The sequence below is a fragment of the Phyllostomus hastatus genome, unplaced genomic scaffold, assembly GCF_019186645.2.
Source record: "Phyllostomus hastatus isolate PE091 unplaced genomic scaffold, TTU_PhHast_1.1 phas_scaffold_555, whole genome shotgun sequence".
Lineage (NCBI taxonomy): Eukaryota > Metazoa > Chordata > Mammalia > Chiroptera > Phyllostomidae > Phyllostomus > Phyllostomus hastatus.
In genome coordinates, this window is record NW_025334036.1 from 6297263 (window position 1) to 6316173 (window position 18911).

Below are 18911 nucleotides of genomic sequence, written 5' to 3' on the forward strand. Positions count from 1 at the left end.
CTAAATTTAGATGGGGTCCGGCTTCTCGGGTGGTGCAGGCACAGGGCGGATGAGGAAACCGAGGAGCAAAAGCGGTCGGTCTTCGGCTTTGGGAGGAACAGAAGCACCAGTGTAAGGCAACAGGCTTCTGTTCGCCCGGTGTCTAGATCCCCCAGCCCTTCCCAGAGCTCGAGGCCCGTCGGGACAGCTGGCTCAGAACCTGGGCCAGGCCCAGGCCCCAGCACTCCCCTCCTGCTGACTGCGCTCTTTCTGGTTGCAGGTAACCTGGACATCACTCCGGACGACCCCCGCTGGATCGGAGCCTGGTGGGGCGGCTTTCTGCTCTGCGGTGCCTTACTCTTCTTCTCTTCCCTCCTGATGTTCGGGTTCCCACAGTCTCTGCCCCTGCACTCAGACCCCGCCCTGGAGAGCGAGCAGGCCATGCTCCCCGAGAGGGAGTACGAGAGACCCAAGCCCAGCAACGGGGTCCTGCGGCACCCCCTGGAGCCGGACAGCAGCGCCTCCTGCTGCCAGCAGCTGAGAGGTAAGGAGCCTTGGCCGCAGCGGCCCGCGTGCCTGGGGACCAAGGGTGGTGGGGACAGGCTGGCAGTCAGGCCTGGCTGCTGGGGACTTGCGGCAGAGTCGTATTTGTTTTGCATGACTTGCTCCTCCAGCCCTGTGCATAACTTACTTCTGAGCAGTCAGCGACCTGACTTGTAGAGTAGTCACCAGTTGGAGAAGGGCAGCCGACTGACGTCCGCAGCGGAGGACCCCGTGGCTAATGTAGCAGCTGCTGTGTCATGAATACAAACGTTTGCCGGGGAAGAGGGCGTGAGAGGGCGGGGGGGAGGCTAGACGTTTCCGGGACACTCGTGCACTCCTCCACGGTGCTCAGAAGCGCGTCAAAGCATTGAAGGACTCGGGAGTCGGCTCCCGTTGCCCGATGCGGGCATTCTTTAGAAGCCACAGCCAGAGTGCGTTCCTGCAGGTCCAGGCTGTCCTTCCGTCCCCTCCACGAAAGGAGTATTAACTTCATCTGAACAGCCGAGTCACACTGTGGCGTGCAGCACCGCGTTCACAATCACGTGTAAAAGGGAAAATGCACTCTTCTGACAAAACTGGGAGATGCAAGGATGCAGAACGAGAATGAGAGGTCCCCCCATCCTCCTCCTCCTACCTCCGGTTGGTTCCACGTTCGGTACATTTGGTCTCGTAAAGGCAAGGAAAAGGACAGTGGGGCCTCAAAAGCTGCTTCGTATCTCACACACATGCCCCCACTGTGAAGTGGGTGCAGTTCTCCTTAATCCACAGGACCCCTGAACTCGGGTTCCCTGCGAGCCTGCTGGGTTTTAGAGATGAGCAGCCTCCAGCAGCTGCAGGTGCAGCCCTGCCATGCTCGATGGAGAAATGCAGTGGAAGTCGGCCATGGGGCTCCTGCATGATGGGGTGCACCATCTGTGCAGACGCCTGAGCACCGTGGCCAGGACCGCAGGCGGCCCGGCGCCCAGACCCCCGTTCCGCTCTTGACCAGCCCTGCGACCGCTCCTTCTCCTTGCTCCATTTCCACGAGTGTGAAATGTAACACATCCCTAAGTGACACTGTGGTCGTGAGAATCAAAGCAGTGCCCGCAGAGGACTGTTAATTGGACCCGTTAGGCTGCGAGGAATCGAAAGAACTTGTGTTAATTCCCAAAAGAGATTAATGTAATAACCTAATGTCATGTCTGACCTCATGTTGCGTGATGGTTTCTGCCAAACCTTCCATTTGGAATTGTGCATAAAAGATCGTAGAATCCATCTCCCTGAGTCCAGGAGACACTGGTAGACGAGAAGGCTGCTCCCTTGGTGTCTCTGAGAGTGCCGTGATCAGGATGCCCAGGGGAATGTGCTGAATGAGAGAGCCCGCCACAGAGAAAACAGGGCCACCTCAGCGGCCTCCGGTGACCAGAGAGGGATGCCTGCTGTCCCCAGGTGGCACAGTGGCCCACCGGAATGGGTGGGGCTGGCGTGAGAGTGGGCCCTGTCGGGAACTCCCCTGCCCTGGGAGGTATATGGCAGGTAGCCATCTCTCTGGGTTTTTCCTCATCCCAGGACCATGGTCCTGCTTGCCTCTAGTGTCGACTGATAGAGCCGTACAGGTCATCCCTCATCATTCATCTCCGGGTTCACAAAGGTGAAAAGGATACAGTTCTACCATCAAAGAGCTTGCCATCCAGCGCAGGGACAGACCGGCCAGACAGTGAGGCCAGCCCAGGGTGGTGAGCATGCCGTGCCTGGCAGCCTGGAGGTTATAGAAATACGGGGACAGTGGGGGGGAAGACCCTGCCTCCTGGGTCAGAGACAGAGCTCAGCCGAGTCCTGAGGGGGTGTCATGGCTTTGGGATTCTTGCATTATGATGCAGTTGGTCATTAACGTGTTTGTTCAATTCAGTCGGTAGTTACTGAGACCCTGCTGGCCATTAGGGACGTAGCATTGGCCAGGGCAGCGTATATTCTGCGGCCTGTCTTGGAGCAGGGGGCGCACCGCAGCCCGAGTCCAAGCCATGGCGAGGTGAGCGCCGGACGTGCGGTGGCTGAGCTGACAGGCACACGGTCGGGTGGATTTGTCCGAGACTCACCGGGCCGTGGGTGACCCCAGGTTGTGACCTGCACACACGTGGGCTTCAGTTCTGACGATGAGCGACAATTCCCCAAGACGCTGGGTCTCTGAATGGGTGCGAAGGGTGTCCCAGCAGGAAAGGCAGGCAGCGTCTCTGGAGGAATCCCCAGGGGCCAGGGTATGGTGAAGCGGGCTGTTATGCCAATGAGTACGTTTTACACCCACGGCTCGTGGAGCGGGTCCATGGTGGTTTACACGTTTCATTCTTCCACCGGAGGCCGTGTTCGTGCCACGTGGACACATGGACATTTCTGCTGAAAGCACCCCCCTGCACATTGCTCCGTGGGCGTCCCAGGCGCCTCATCCGCCTGCAGCCCTGAACGCCGCGGTCTCCGTGCAGTGAGGCGCACGTTCCGGGTGCAGATGAGCCGAGCATCCTTTCACCGCGGGGGGATTGACGGTGCTCTAAAAATCTATATGTTGCAATTTCTCCTTTGATTCACTTGAGCTCGCAAAAGGGTTTCTTCTTCGACCATTAATCTGTGTCCCCTCCGTGCTCTGCAGGGAGCAAAGTCTCCCGAAAGCACTGGCATTGCACCCCCAGCAGGCCCTCCGTCCCCTTCCCCGCGGGGACCAAGAAAGTCACCAGGGGTTCAGGCCCAGCTCCGCCGCTTCCCATTCACGCCGCCCTGGCCACATTGCTTAACTCCCTTTGGCTTGAGTGTGGTGTCTGGCCTCCTCTCTACAGCAGCTGTTTGAAGTCGGTATTACTCCTCTTGCCTGCCTGGACACGAGGGAGCCAAGCTCGAGTGACTAGGACTTGGACTTGGGGCCTGTGCTGTCCTTTCCAGGATGCTCTGCCCCAAAAGCAGGCTCTGAGAGTCTGCTCCCGGCAGAGTCGGTCATCGGCTGGGTTTGCAGCTCTTACGAGAAAGACGAGTCTTGTTCTGGGACGTGTGGGCAGGCTGTTACTGCTGACTCCTTGCGTAGCCCGGAAGTCCCCCTCTTGTCGTGACTGTCATGGAACTTCTGCAGAGCAGGCAGCAGGCACACAACTGCTTGGACTAGTGAAGTTCCAGTCTCCCCTCCGGGTGGAATTCTGCAAATTCAAGGCACGTTTTTGCATCTCAGCTGTACCAACAAACCACTCCTCCTTTACACCCAGCTGCAAAGCCCCTCCCCCTTGATCTTGTTCTTCAGATGCCCCAGAGCGTGTGCTGGTCACGTTCCAGGACCCATCTCGCCCCCTTGTGTCCCTGCTCTCATGCCTAAAACTGTGTCTGCTCCTCCCCTTCCCTACACTGAGCTGCGTAGGTGAGCCAGGGGTGGGGGGCAGGACTGGACCTGGTGAGGCCTCCCGTATCCAGAAGCTCAGAGTTTGCAGAGTGGCCTGTGGAAGGCCAGACCCAGAGGGAGAAAGGCGCTCAGGGGACTGTAATGGACAAATGCACAGTGTCGTCACCAGCTGGTGTGTTAAATCTCACGTCCACGGTTTTGTGTGTCACTGGAGTTGCCGCCTGAGTCACTTGCCCTGAAGGGGCCTCGATGGTGGGGCCTGGGCCCCCTTCTGCACCATACCTCCGGGCACCTTCACCGTGGTGTCCTGGAGGGTTTCTGGAACACACAGGCGCTGTCCTCCTTGCCCCGGTTTCTGCCTGGTGCATCCCCCTCCCTCGGTCCTTCTGAGCTGGACTCAGTCCCTGCTTTCCCGGGAACACCCTGCTGCCCCTCTGTGCGCGTGCCCGTGTGCCGCACGGCCCCTGGAAAGCACTTGCCAGGCCACGGAGGGGTGGCCTCTCCGCTTGTCCGCATCTGCCCAAGACCTGTGGCCTCTCCAAGGACAAAGCTCTCATTACCTCTGTTTCCACTGCGTAGCACAGTGCCTGGCACGCAGGCGATCCTGGCGGAGTGAGTGAATGTATGGGCGAATGAACACTTCCTTGGCAGCATGCATATGTGTGTGTGTGTGCATACCCAGTCACACACACACACAAGCAGCCAACATTTGCTTTCCATGGACTTTTCTGTGTAATTCTCCTCGGCCCTATAAGGTATCGGTACCTTTTTACGGATGAGGAAATTGAGAGTTAGAGATGATAGCAGAGCCTGTGGCTCCTGGCTGGGATCCCAGTGCCCATCCTCTCAGCTGCAACATTATGCTGTGTCCTCGGCCAATAAACCGACCCTTTGTTGAAGAAGTGGCATCCGCGGGTTCCAACGACTCTTCCACAGCGTGTGCGAACACTCCTCCGGCTGCTGGCTCAAGAGCACAGAGGCACCCTGAGACAGTGGGCCCTTGAGATGGGGTGCACCCTGAACGGGAGGGGAGGACCAACTCCCTGCGAGCCTTGTGGGCGCATCCTGACCCTCTGAGGGGCTTTCCAGCTGGACGCCTGCAGCCGAAGCGGAGGTTCAGAATCGGAGGGCAGAGCCCCACCAGCGATCCTTGAAGGAGCAGAGCCGTCACAACCCGAGCACGCTTGTCTCTGTGCTCCTCCCGCGGACGGCCAGGTGGCCTCTTCCTGCCCCAGAGAGGAAAGCGGCACCGCCAAAGGGGGGGCACAGCTGAGCCGGCGGGGGCGGGGGGTGGGGGCACTTCGGGTGCCACAGCCAGGTGCCGGTGAGGGCCAGGTCCATCTTGAGCGAAAAGGTCAGAGTGGGCCCGAGCCTGCTGCTTTGGGCCCAGAAAACGTCTGGTCCCCGCAGGCCTCGCCTGCTGCCTGGACTCTCCCCACAGCTGCTCGGGGGAATGATGGTTTGGGCACCCTGAAGTCAGCGGTGGGAAGGAGCACGCCAGCTGACCACTCCCACTCCCACTCCCATCCCCATCGTGGCCCATGGACCCGCGGACCATCGCTAACGGTGTGCTCACAAACTGGCCTGTTCTCACAGCTCACGTGTCCTAAGAGACTGGGACAGTTCCTTTCAAGACTTGGCAGTTGTTTATTTGTTTCAGATTCTTTAATCCACTTTGCATTTGTGAAGCATGTTCTCCCACCTGGCTCCGCGCCCACGTCTGGGGATGCAGCCGCTCGTCCCTGCTCTCAGATCACAGGACTCAGGACACAGGTGGTGCGGGGTGGGGAGCGGGGGGTGGCGACAGACTGCACGGGCACGTGGCAGCCAGCACGATGGCTGCTGGGTGGTCTGTCCTGCTGTGCTGTCCGGGTCGCCAGTTTCTGTGCGCCTGCGCCGCCTCATTAGCTGCCGCCTCCTTAGGAGTTTAGAACTTCATGGACTTAACAATCCATTTGAATGAAAAGGCGTGAAATGCTGGGAGAGCTCTAGGACCAAGCCATTTAATGACCCTTTCCAAATCGGAGCTTTGGAGGGTGGGGCCGAACTGTTGAACAGAAATCTTCTTTTGAGAGTGCTACAAGTCATTTTCCTTACCTCGGTGAAAGTCAGGGCGAGGGGAGGACCCTGGGCGGAAGCCCGCATTTCTGGAGGCCAGTCAGCTTGGGGAGGGGGAAAGTTCTTCCTGCAAGAGAGGCCCATGGAGGCCTCCCTGGACTGGGCCTTCAGCCGAGTAACCCTCAGACTCAGTGGTTTTCACTCCTGAGTCAAGGGAAGATGAGTCACTAGATACTAAGAGAAAAACAGGCCGCTCCTGCCTGGATGGACAAGGAGTCCTTCGCCCCGAAGTGGAGTGACTTCTGGAATAATGAAAATGCTTGCTGAGGTGCGACAACGACCCACCGCCTGGAGCTGCCTTGGTTTGGGAGTGCCCTCGCCACCTGCCCACCGTCACGACGGCCCGGGTCCGGGCAGAGGTGGCTCCGAGGCCGACAGACTGCCATCGCAGCAGTTTCTCTCTCGGCTGGTGCGGCCGCGGTCGCCCGCCCTCCCTCCGAAGAGCGCCACGCTGCGCCTGCACTCGCACGGCGGAGGAGGAGCTGACTCGGGAGGGTGGCGAGGCTGTTCCCCGGACTGTCCTCAGCCTGCTGTCGACCCTCGGCTGTGTTTCGGGGTCCGTGCACTTTGTTCCGAAAGAGCCCCACGACCGAGCACCTGCGTCGTTATCTGTCAAGACGCAAGCAGCCCCAGCTTCCGAACTTGTTCCTGCCAAGGAGGAGCTCCTGCCGCCCGGTGACGGTCCTTACGCCTTGCTCCCTGCGGCAAGTGCAGCTGGCTGCGCTGTCACAGCCGACCAGTCCCTCGTCGCGGGTGCATTGCACCATCCCGGCGTGCCACGCGCTCGAGCAAGTCAGCAGCGAGTTGTGACGAGGGGGCCGCCGCCCCACCCCGGGGGCTCTGTACGCGGAGACACACACTCCCCCGCTGCCCTCTGCTGGGGCCCGGTGTATCCATCTGTGTTTTCGAACAGTCCGCGGATTTAAACGTGCAGGACCAGTATTCCCAGAAGTGTTTGTGCAATCCTGGAAGCATGTGACCCTAACCAAGGAAAGCGTCCCAGCGCTGGAAGTACGTAGATTTGAAGTGGAAGCACCTGCAGGCACTTGTTTGGCATGGCGTATCTGAGAGAGCCAGGCCACCCTGCAGGTCCGAAGCCCTGCAGCAGCAGCACACACACACGCACCCGAAGGCCATCGCTCGCAGGGAAGCGGCGTATGTTCGCGGCCGGAGGGCGTGGGCTGGAAGTTGCTCCCTCGGCGTCTTTATGCTGGCTCGCACCTTTTCTAAGGTTTTTTCCCTGTGTGCGTGGCATGTGTTTATTTAGTCCAAGAGCTGCCTCCCTCGGGACTTAGGAATTTAACGAGGAACCGCCGCAGGACCACCGCGGCCACGCCCTGCCTGTTGCCGGGGCCTCCGCATCTGGGGCGCAGGTCGGGCTGCCCAGCCCTCAGCGGCCCGGGGCCTCCAGTGACCCGCTCGGTCCGTCCTCATCGGCGAGTGTCTTCCCTTGTGTCGAAGGACCCAGACGTCCCTGTCTTTCTGAAACCTGGCGTCTTTCCCAAAAACGATAAATCCTCAGTTCTGAGTATGTGCCCGTCCCTGACCCATTGTTCTGTCATTCTGATTTATTGAGCTTGTCGGTTAACATTACTTAAAACTTATGTGTCCTCCATTCTTATTTTATTCCAATTAGTTGGGCCATTTAGAGGTTCCGTCTCCTAGGAGATGAGATTGAACCTGTGTAATTAGGTCTGTTCTTTAGGACGGCTGGCAAATTCATCACCTAGGAATGGTGTCAGACTCCCCGCTCACCTCTGCTTGTCTGGACCTGGCACGGACCAGGTTTGCCTAGACCTGGGACGGAGCGTTGCCTTCTCTGGTGCTGCAGGGGGAGACGGGTAGGCACGTGCCCAGCGGTCCCCGCAGAGCAGGGTGCCCCGGCCGCAGTCACTCCCCCACCGCTTCCACAAACACTCTCTCCGCTGCTTGCCGCCGGTTCCACTGTTTACCTGAGACGTCTCCGTAGGCAACTTTAGTAAACCTGGCGGTTCTAACCTAGCATCATCTTAAACTGTGATGGCTGTGACGAGCCACGTGATACGTCAGTGACATTTCGGGTAACGTGCTGTAAGCCCACGTTAAAATGACGGGGCAGCCGTGGGAGCCGTCTGGTCGGCCTGGTGTCAGCAGCACGCCCGTGTCCTGGCAGGACCGCCGTCAGCCCGCCGTGAAGGAGATCTGGTCAGAGACCAGGTGCCGAGGACGCTGATCGCTGGAAATACCCACGTAATGGGATTGTTTTTAAGGGATTAATGAGGAACCAAATACCCCACTTTGAAAAGCACTGATATACAAGGAAGTGCTGGTGGTTTGGAAAACGACACAGTCTGAGAAGAACAGAGTGCAGTAAAATGAGATTGGAACGCATCACCTCAGCCAGCCGTGCTGTCTGGCCCTGGTGGTCCTCAGCAGCGCGCAGGCCACAACAGACTTTTGTGTCCATTGCCATCGGTGGCCAGCTCTTCCTCTGTCGGGGTGGGGGGAGGAAGGGGACATAGGGGAGCGCAGAGCTGGGGGCGAAGTGTTCCCTTGGAGGGAGCAGCCCGGGGCAGAGGTCTGGCGGGGGGTGGGGGGAACCACACCAGGCAGGGGGCAGGCCGGAGGGAGCACAGGGTGTGACAGGAAGTGCAATCACAGGGCTGAGGGCCCAGGCCCCGGGTCTGGGGGTGGTCCCGGGCGGATCTCAGGGGGGAGGACTGTGATCTGAGCTGAACCCCGCCGCTGCCATGGAGGGAATGGCGACACCGGGTCAGGGATGAAGACCGAGACCCTAGGTGGGCTGCTCAGGTAACCCCGACAGAGAGCTTGTGGCGGCTTTGTGCAGGGCGGCCCCGTGATGGTGGGGGCAGCGGGGAAGGGGAGCGGGCCTCACGGGTCTCTGAACATTCATGGGAGAGCACCGGAGTGTCGCTTCTGTCTTGAAACTGCTAAGATTAAATACATTTTCTTAACGCACGTATGCAGTTATAAATTAGTCATATGTACTTAGATACGTGGATAGGACAGAGTTATACTTTCATACTTAATAACACAAAATGAAGTTATTCTTTTCCTTTTTGAGAAACAAACCCTAAAGTTCTTGTGTGGGATGGGAATGAAAATCACTTGTGACTCCTTATAAAATATTTTAGCGATTCCAGTGAACAATAACAAAACGCATGTTACAGCCTCTCCTGTTTCAGTAGTTGTCAGTTTCACTGGCAAAACATCAGCATCTGTTCGGAAGCCAGAGTTTTCACAGTTACAGCGGACTCGAAGGTGATAGGTTTTGGCCTGAGGGACGGGGTGACTCCTGGGCTGTTGACTGAGGCAGGCAACCCTGAAGCAAGAAGGGACCCAGGGACAGAAGGCCTGGCAGTGCAGTATGTGTGACCTTGGCCCCCGCCTCTCTCCCTTCAGTCATCCCCAAGGTCACCAAGCACCTGCTCTCCAACCCGGTGTTCACCTGCATCATCCTGGCCGCCTGCATGGAGATCGCCGTGGTGGCTGGCTTCGCTGCCTTCTTGGGGAAGTACCTGGAGCAGCAGTTCAACCTCACCACCTCTTCTGCCAACCAGCTGCTCGGTGAGTCTGGGCCGCAGCACCCCTGGGGGGCGGGTGCAGGGGGGCTGCCGTGCGTGGGACAAGTCTGGCCCGAAGGTGCTGAGGCTGCTTCTGAAGCAGCAGAATTTCAAAGTGCATTCTCCAGGTAAGGTTAGCCCACCTGAGGCAATTACTGAAAGTGCGTGATAATAAAGAACTAAAATAAAAATGTGCACAGGAAGCATTGGGACAGGCCAGGAAGGCGATAGATTGGTGTGAACAGCAGACTTTGGGGAATGATACCGGCAAAGGAAAAGGGAAATCAAGATGGATCTCGGAGGGTTAGCAGGCTTGGGGTAGGCACATGAAGACACTGGAATATTCCTGGCCGCGTGAAACCCACTGTCAGCAAATGCAGAACATGGAGGCCGTCCACTCCCTTTCCGTCCGCGGGCCCCTGGCCGGGTCGTCAATGGCTCGTGACAGCCGTTGTCCTCAAGCTGAAGCATGGACTTCCCGCCCGCTGCACAGCGGACCACGGGCGTCTGCCCCCAACTGTTTGGAGCTGGCAGGCTGAAGAAAGCCAGTTCTCCCTCGTGAGCAGCCGCGTTAGTTATCTGCGTGTGCAAAGCGGCCTCAGCTCGTGACAGGGAGGGAGGAGTGAGGAGGGACCCCCGGATCCCTGGCTGGAGACGTGGGAACCCGGGGAGGAGTCCGGTCTGTGGGGAAGAGGAGAGCGCCGGCATGCAGGCGCCCCGTGCGGACGCCTGGGTCGCTGTCTGCGTGACGGTCCAGGCCTGGGCGGGAGCTCAGCGAGCCCGGGGCCAGTCGTGTGGGTCCCGTGCCATCGCGTGTGGATGGCCGAGAGGACTGGGGGCAGAACGACTTAGGGAGAAGGTGAGAATCTGAAGAGGAGGTGGAAGCACCACCACAAAGCTGTGGAGAGGCCTGAGCAGCCACCCAAAGAGACCCCCGGGCCCCGTGAGCCGAGGAAGAGAGGTGCTCCAAGGAAGGAAGCAGTCAGCAGTGTGAGCGCTCAAGCAGGGTGAGGGCTCGCCTGTCCTGTCAGCTGTAACAACCGGGGCGTCGCCAGCCTGCGCCAGGGCTGTGTCCTGGAAGCGGTAGCAGGGGCCCCGAGCCGCAGCATGGAGAGCAGCCCGCCGGTGGGGGGGGGGGGGTGCAGACAGTGACCGTGGGACACTGTCAGCGCAGCCCGAGGTGGGGGTCAGGGCTGGGAGCCGAGCGAGAGGAGTGGCGGTGCCGGCGCTGCAAGGAAGCAGCCGCTGCTCTGACGGGAAGGACTTGCTGGAGCAGGTCTCTGAACAGAGCAGAGGGGACGAGGGCCAGCAGGAGGAGAGCTGCAGGACAGGGGGATGCGGTGGACAGCCCCGAGCAAGGAGCTCATCTGCTCTGCAAACACAGAGAGGCAGAGACGTGAGGGTGACCGCCGGCCCCTGCCTGGTGCAGCCGGCCGTGGAGTTCTCTTCTCTAAGTGGGAGTCAGGTGGCTGCTGGGAGGGAGGAGGAAGGGGCGAGGCAGTGTTCTCTGAGCTTCCCCTTCACTGCTACCTGCTACCTTCACAGCCAGCCAAGGGATGCGGAGGTGCTGAGCAGCCCTGAGCCGTCAGCCAGCACAGCGCACGCTGGAACCCCAGTGAGGTGCCGACGCACATCCACCAGGCTGACGTCAGTGAGCGTTGGGGGCAGGTGGGGCTGCTGGAACGCTGCTGCTGCACGCTGGTGGGCGTGCGAAACGGCGCGAGCAGTCTGGAGGAATCGGCGGTGCTGCCCGTTCGCACCGAGCATACGCGCGTGTGCCCCGACCCAGCCGCCCCGCCTCTGGGCCGCTCACTGGCAGGCGCGTGTGCAGCGGCCTTCGGAGCAGCTTCCTGCGTGACAGCCCCGAACTGGAGTCAACCCAGATCGCGCCTGTCAGCCGTAGACCGCGTGAACAGTATGCTCACACGGCAGACTGTCACACGGCGCGAGAAAGCAAGGACTTGGATGCACTGCCTCAGTGTGGTGGAATGGGACAGAGTGGGAAGGTCAGACGTAAAAGGGCACAAACTTCAGGTAGAAACTGGGAGAGTACTCGGCGGGATAGAGGCCGGAATGACGGGCGGCCTGGGGGAAGCACCCGTGGGAGCCCCGTGGGGGCTGCGGGGGGGTGTGCTGTGGGCTGACCCGAGCTGGAGGCGGGCGTGTAGGAGTGGAAACCTCACCGGCTCCTGCCCTCGGCTCTGGCACTTCGTGGGACAGAAAAGACGGAAGTCCGTCCACAGCGACATGGCCAGGTCCTAGCACGTCTCCCTGGGAACCTCTTGGGAAGCACAAGTCTTACTGTTTTTCTTTCCACTGATAGCTCTTCGCCATGCACTGCTTCAGAAGTGTTTCTTCTAAGAGTGATTAGCAACACACAGCCAGTCCTGTAATACCTACCTGACAGAGACAGGGTAAACTTGTAATTAAGCTACAACTCCCTCATTAGAACCGGCCTTGCTCGGGCTCCGCCTCCCACCGCCGGAGAATTCCTCTCTCGCCTCCTGGGTGCTCTGCGCGGCTCCTGACGTGTCGACTGCAGGGCACAGTTGCGTGGACGTTGGGGCTGTCTTCAGCTTAAGATGAGACGACTCAGTTTTCTGTCAACAAACAAATCAGTGGTTTTCAGGGCAGAAGGTCCGAAAAACAGTCTTGACTTTTTGTGCCTGTTTCTTTCCCCGTGAGTTCTGTCTGTGAGAGCACTTGGCTGGGAGGACCTTCCCGCCGCTGCGAGGGGAGGCAGCCTGGGTGCCGCCCCGCCCCTGGGTGCCGCCCCGGGCATCGCTCCAGTCAGCGTGGGCTCTGGGGCGCTGGCTGCAAGAGGGGCCGGCAGTGGCCTTCAGGGGAAGGGGAGGCGCTGGGAAGGGTAAGCCACGGCCCGAGCATTGTCACATTGTCGGCAGAGGGCCCCAGGCCACCCAGGGGTCAGCAGCAAAGGAGGCCGAGTTCAGAACCGAGCAGCACAGACGACGCAGGGGCTGGTGGCGATGACTTGCTCCTGCGGGTGAAAGGACTCGATCTGCTGCCCGGGTTAGGTTAACGAGTGTCGGTTCAGGAAGTGGGGACCACCCGAAGGTGCAGGGCCTGCACACAGCAGTGGGGGCGGGGAGGTCGTCATAGTTCCTGTCACCGCCGGATGACACGCCCACTGTCTCTGCTGGGAGACGGAGCAAAGCACAGGCCTGCTCCCTGTCACGGGCGAGTGCACCACCGAGTTCACGCACGGAGGCTCTGCCGGCTCCCACCTCCCTCCTCCCACAGTGATCCTGGGGCCCGCCCCATGCCCGCATGGGGAACCCGGCTGCGCTGCACAGGTGGGAGGGGGTCCTGTCGTCAGGGAAGCCGCAACTCAGTAGGAGAGAAGGAACAAGAAACAAAAGAAACAAAAATACACATGGCAGCTTCTGATTGTATGGGAGCCATGGAAATACTCAACCGGGGACCCCAGGGTGGGGTGCAGGGGCCACTCGGGAGCTATCAGAGAGGGCCTCTCTGGAAAGGAGAGTCAAAGCGTGGGGCAAAAATGTTCTAGAAGAGGGATCAGGAAATGCAAAGCCTGGGTGCCTATGCCGGGGGGAGAGAGGAGGAGCAGTGGACGTGAGTGGACACAGCGAAGGCAGGCAGGAGGCCGGAAGCCTAGGGCCCTTCTGCCCTCCTAAACTCCCGTTAGTCTCCGAGAATCAGAAACGGTGGGTTTACAGTCCCGATATTTTACAGACGGCTGTTTATCAGAGAGAAAAATTTTATTGCAGTTACCACAAAAACGTATTGATTTGATTGATGCCCCTTCCTGAGCGGTCATGAGGCTGCTTAAAACACCATCTCCATGGGTTTGCGCGTTTGGGGCCTTTGGTGAAACAGGCTGCAGGCCCGTCCTCCTCGATGCCCTCCTCGCCTAGGTGGAGAGGAGGCGAAAACCCCAGGTGAGTTTCGGCCCCACACACCTGGGACGCATGCGGGGAGCACGCCACGGCCCCCAGCACTCACGGCCCTGGAGTGCGAGCGCGGGCCCCACTGTGTGACTTCATCTGTGGCGGGCCCGCGCCCACTGTGTTTCTGGGCGGGGACCCCTCGTCGCACAGTGGGAGAAGGCACTGAGACTCCCGTGTGCGGGTCCGCCCGGCTACCCGTGAGCTCCTTTGGGGCGGGAATGAGGCCCCCGACGGCGGCCCTGGGGCCTGGCGCGGTCGCGCCCTGCGGTGCCAGGAGACGCGCCCCCACGTGGACTGGCCCTGCTTCCCCTGCTCACGGCTGCGCCCTCTGCTCTCCTGCAGGGATGACCGCCATTCCCTGTGCCTGTCTGGGCATCTTCCTGGGCGGCCTCCTGGTGAAGAAGCTCAGCCTGTCCGCCCTGGGCGCCATCCGGATGGCCATGCTCGTCAACCTGGTGTCCACAGCTTGCTACGTCTCCTTCCTCTTCCTGGGCTGTGACACGGGCCCCGTGGCCGGGGTCACTGTTCCCTATGGAAACATGTGAGTACCGGCAGTGCCTGTTCCTGCCCCGTCTGCTCGGGGCTCAGGGCGCCAGGCTCTCGAGGGTGGCTTAATGCAGCCAGCGTGGTCCCTAGTGACCATGAGCCGGGAAGTGGATGCCGCCTCTGCCTCTTACTCCCAAAGCCAGAGAGTCAGTGTGACCGTTCTGGACGCACAGGGCGACCGCTCCCCTCAGCGCTGGCTCACAGGGTGGCAGAGGGATGCTGGGGGAGACGGTCCGCCCTCGCTCCCCAGAGGACCGGAAGTACTGCTTCTGGCATTTGACTGTGGGAATGATGTGAAGGTCGAAAATAAGAATGAATTTCATTGTAAAATGTAGCTTCAAGTGAAAGACAGCATAGACTTCAGTATTTCCTTAGACTGTCAGAAGCTATCATGACACTCACATAGTAATTACAAACTGTAGCCCCAGTTGGAACTGGTGAGTACCAGTTCCCATTCTAGGGGTACCAGCTCCTGTCCACACTGGTCTCCTCCTCCAGGCAGGCCGCCAGGCCTACACCTGCAGTGGGGCCAGAGGATACAGTACAGCTGGGCTTACCTGCCACCCCTCAAGGGCAAGCAGAAGCGGGAGAACACAGGCAGGGTAGCTCTCTGTAGCCGTGCAGGGCTCATACACACACGTGCACAAGGCACTGTGCACCCCCTGACCCCTTCACCCCACCACGGCCTCTTGTGGCCCGCACCCCCACACAGCCCCTCCCTCTCAAACAGGGTGCCCTCTGGGTTGTGCAGGCATTGATGGCGGTGTTTGGAGACAAACCCTGCCAGCCTGCACTCCGCCAGCGCTCAGGCCGTGCACGCACGGCGGTTCAGAGCATGGGCCCTACTGCAGGGAAGTTAGTCTTCAGTGCAGAAGAAGAAGAAGAAGAAGAAGAAGAAGAAGAAAGCTCAGGGGCTGCAGCCGCTCTGCCCGCTGCCACAGTCCATGGGGTCCAGCCCCTGCTCTGCCACTTGAGTTGTGTGCATTGGGGCGGGTGACTCGTCCCGGTGCACGCACTCCTTTCCCTGGGCTCCCCACAGGGTCACACTGAGAGGGACGGGGACGACACGCACGGCACTGGGGCGGTGTCGGACACACGCACTGTCAGGTGTCACTGTCACCGTCCTCATCGGGAAGTGCTCGCAGCCCCGGGGGCGGGCTGAAGAGGAGACACCGTCTCTCACAGCGCCAGAAACTCCTCCTCCCTCTTCCTCTTTGCTGTCTGCCGCTTTAGCTAACTGTGCCTTTAGTAAAAGCACATTTAAAATACGTTAGTGTTGTTTTCCGCAGGAAGTGGAATCGATCAGACAGACCGTCGTTACTGAAATGGTGTTGTCATGGCAGGTTGTTAAGCATCACGAGGCTGGGGAGGAGTAAAGCAGACGAGGAACCGCCCGGAGAGGGGAGAAGTGTGTGCTCAGCTGTGCAGGGAGGCGTGGTTAGCCGGCGGGGGCTGCAGTGATCAGGAGGGGCTTCTGGAGGAGGTGGCGGGGGCTGCAGTGATCAGGAGGGGCTTCGTGGAGGAGGTGGCCCTGAGCAGAGCCCCTGGGTGTTCCAGGCCCCTGGGGCGCATTAGTGCAAATGATAACGAGAGGCTGCCTCTCCTCCCAGGAGCCAGCCTGGCTCCTCGGTGCTGGGAGCAACCCGCAGAGCTCCCGGGAGTGAGTGGGTCTGGGACGAGGGGGTGAAGCCCGGAGGAGGGAAAGGAAAGCAGCGCCAGGTCACTCATCACACTCATCGCAGCCGAGGGCAGAGAGAGATGGGGGGTGGGGGTGAGGTTCCTGTCAGAAGTGGGCCTTCCTCTAACAGGTCCCGTGTTTCTTCTTCTCCAGCTCCGCGCTTGGCTCGGCCCTGGACCCCTACTCACCCTGCAATAAAAACTGTGAATGCCAGACGGATTCCTTCACTCCCGTGTGCGGGGCGGATGGCGTCACCTACCTGTCCGCCTGCTTTGCGGGCTGCAACAGCACGGTACAGTGATGTTCTCATGGCACGGGGCGGGCTGGGGACCTTGGCAGCCGGAGGAGCTTATGCCCGAGGGCGAGGGCAGGCGTGGGCAACCGCACGTGTTGCCTGCTTTGTGTCCCTGCACTGTGACTTCTGTCAGCCTCTGCCCGGCCCCAGTGAAGGGCTTCCCATCAGTAGGCGGGACGACCGCTGGGCCCTCCTTGCTGAACCAGACAGGTTTCCAAACAGCATCATCGAGCAGGTGGCAGTGGAAAGTGAAAGGAAGCTGTATGTGTACCAGAGAAACAGACTGTGATTCATGGTGCTCACAACGGGTGTCAGCGGAATGGGATGACTCCGTAGGTAGTCAGCTCCCTGTCCACAGAAGGATGTCAGGAAAGGCTAGGGAACCATTTATCAGGGAAGACCTCTTCCAAACCTGGGACTGTCTGACATTAATTCAGCCTCTTTCCCGCTCAGTTCCCTTGTTTTCTTCTCACCAAGATGCCCCCCACCCTTTTTATACTCCCACTATGCTTTCTTTTTTGGTTCGTTTTTTTTTGGGGGCTTGAAATATACAGCTGACTGTCAGCCTGCAGCTTTGCATGTGCTCTGCAATGACAGCCTGATGCCAAGTGACTGGTGACCAACTCTGGCTGACCTTGCGTGCCAGGTGTGTCTTGCACCTGCCCTCCTCCTGCATCCGCACCAGCACTGTCCTGCTCCAGGCCGTGGTCATCTCTCGCTTGGACCAGGGTCGTCGTTGCCGCACTGGTGTCTGCAGCTCAGGGTGGCCCCTCTGTGGTCTGTCTCCTGCGCTGCGGCCGGGATGACTTCTGTTGTTGTACAGGTGACTCTTCCTAATGCTAGTCTGTCGCCCAGCTAGAAGGTGGATGTGGGCACTGAACCAGGTTTGGTTACGTGTCAGCAGGTATTCTCTCCAGCCCTGCCGCCTCTGGGGCGGCGTGCAGCTTCTCCCACACAACACGCGTGTTCGCATACCCTCCCTCTGTCTGGACGACTCCTGCCCACCCGCCCACACCCTGCTCCAATGCCCCCCCCCCCGCCCCGGGAAACCAGCCCTCCCCTTGTGTGCCTCCGAGGCCCTGTCCCTGCGGTCTCAGACCGTCCGTCCGGGGTATTTCACGGGCGGTCTGCCGAGAGCTCTTGTCACCGCTCGGACCGGGGCTTTCCGGAGCGAGGCCTGGCCCCTGGCCGTGCTCCCGGTGTCCAGGAGTGCGCAGGCGGGCGGCTGCTCTCGGGGACCCGGACGGGGACCACTGGTCCCACTGTGCGCCTCGTCCTGTGTGTCTGCGGGGGAGCGACTGTTCTGAGACGGAAAGCGTTGATCATTTATTTTCATTTCCAGAGATTTATTTTTTTCCTCGCTGTTAACATTTAGATTTCTGGCCAGTTATTAACATTTGTCTGGAAAGAAAATAAATCACCCTGGGGAGGAGGGAGGAACGTATATTTTACTTTAGATGATAAAGCAGTTGCTTTATGTGACTGGAAATGAAATTTTTAAAAAGGGATGGAATCTGGAGAGTGGTGAAAATAAAACTACAAGCTATTTTTTTCACGACAACAATGTCATTAATATTCAGAAAGTTGTGTTGTGAATCGGTGTTGGTTATTATCCCGTTTTAAGAATTACATTAAGTATAGGCTGGTGCCCTGAGGCCGAGGGAGTCTCTGGTCCACAGCATTCTGTGGCCCAACGATCACCCTGAAACCCTCCCCCCGAGCCTGGCAGGCGAGTTCGGGAGTCTTACCGAGGGAGAGCAGGGCCAGGCCCCGGCTGCCTCCCGCTGCTGACCTAGCCTCGGGGCGTGGCTGTTGGGGGCGAGCTTCCCCGCTTCCCTCTGGCCGTGCCGTGTACCCATGTACTCCCCAGACACCCTCCCGCGTGTCTCCGGATATTTCAGCAGTGTGGGGGGACGGTGACCCCCAGGGCAAACTACTGCTCTGAGGAAGGGGACGAGGCCTCCATACTGTACCCCTGCAGACAGAGGTCAGCGTCTGAGCAGACCCTGAGCTCTCACCCTTTGGTGTCCTTTCCTCTGCCCCCCCTTCTCGTGCCGCCCACAGGGGGCGCCGAGCTGGAGATCGGAGGCGCCGTCGGCCTGGGTCACAGGAGCAGCCCCTGCTGGCTGGTTGTTGACCGTGGACTAAACCGGGCCTGGGCTCCGCCCACAGACCTGGCTTTGTGCCGTCTCTGTAGACATCCAGCCGTAACTGACACGGCAACCGCACCCCTGGAGGGCCGCGGGCGGGCGGCTGGGGCTGAGCAGTGGCCGACCCCCCCGCTGGCTGCCCCTTGCGGCTGGACCATCTCTCTCAACTGTCTCCTGTACAGCTCCCCAAGGCTTAGAGCTTGCAGACCCTCCCGGATGGTCCAGCCCCATTTGCCAGAACACACTGAAAAGTTTGTGCTGTGTCTGGTGATGGCTCGTCAGAAAGGACCGCCCTGAAAGCAAGCCCGCCCTCCTGGCGCGTGGCCACGCGGGGCACGTAAGGTGTCCCAGGCCCGGCAGGCACTGGGACTGGAGGCGAGGGAGGGAGGGAGGGGCTCGTGTGTGCTGTGCAGCGAGAGCAAGCCTGCTTGTAGGGCTGGGTGCAGGGGGCACCCAGGAGCAGCAGCTGGCCTGGCTCCTGTGTCTACAATGTAGTGTTAGTGGAAAAGAACACATTATAAAATTATATATCTAGGGTGTTATCTCTTTCAGTCAAGAAAAAGAAAAACCTAAACACATGCATATCTTTGCACAGAAAAATATCAGAAGGATATATAGTCAACTGTTTATAGGTTACCTCTCACTAGGGACTGAAAAGTTAATCTATATATATTTCAAATTTTCTGTATATTTCTAAACTGTCTTAAATGAACATGCATCCTTTTTCCAAGAAGGAAAAACTTTATTTAAAAACA

General features: G+C 59.4%; 1 protein-coding gene across 2 annotated transcripts in view; it reads left to right on the forward strand.

The window, feature by feature from the left end:
• Positions 1-18911, forward strand: part of SLCO3A1 (solute carrier organic anion transporter family member 3A1) — a 200865-nt gene that overhangs the window by 164799 nt on the left and 17155 nt on the right. For both annotated transcript variants that reach the window (XM_045824914.1, XM_045824913.1), the window contains exons 4-7: positions 260-523; positions 9395-9559; positions 13830-14028; positions 15865-16003. In XM_045824914.1, coding sequence (XP_045680870.1) covers positions 260-523; positions 9395-9559; positions 13830-14028; positions 15865-16003 — 767 coding nt within the window. The remainder of the gene's footprint in view (positions 1-259; positions 524-9394; positions 9560-13829; positions 14029-15864; positions 16004-18911) is intronic.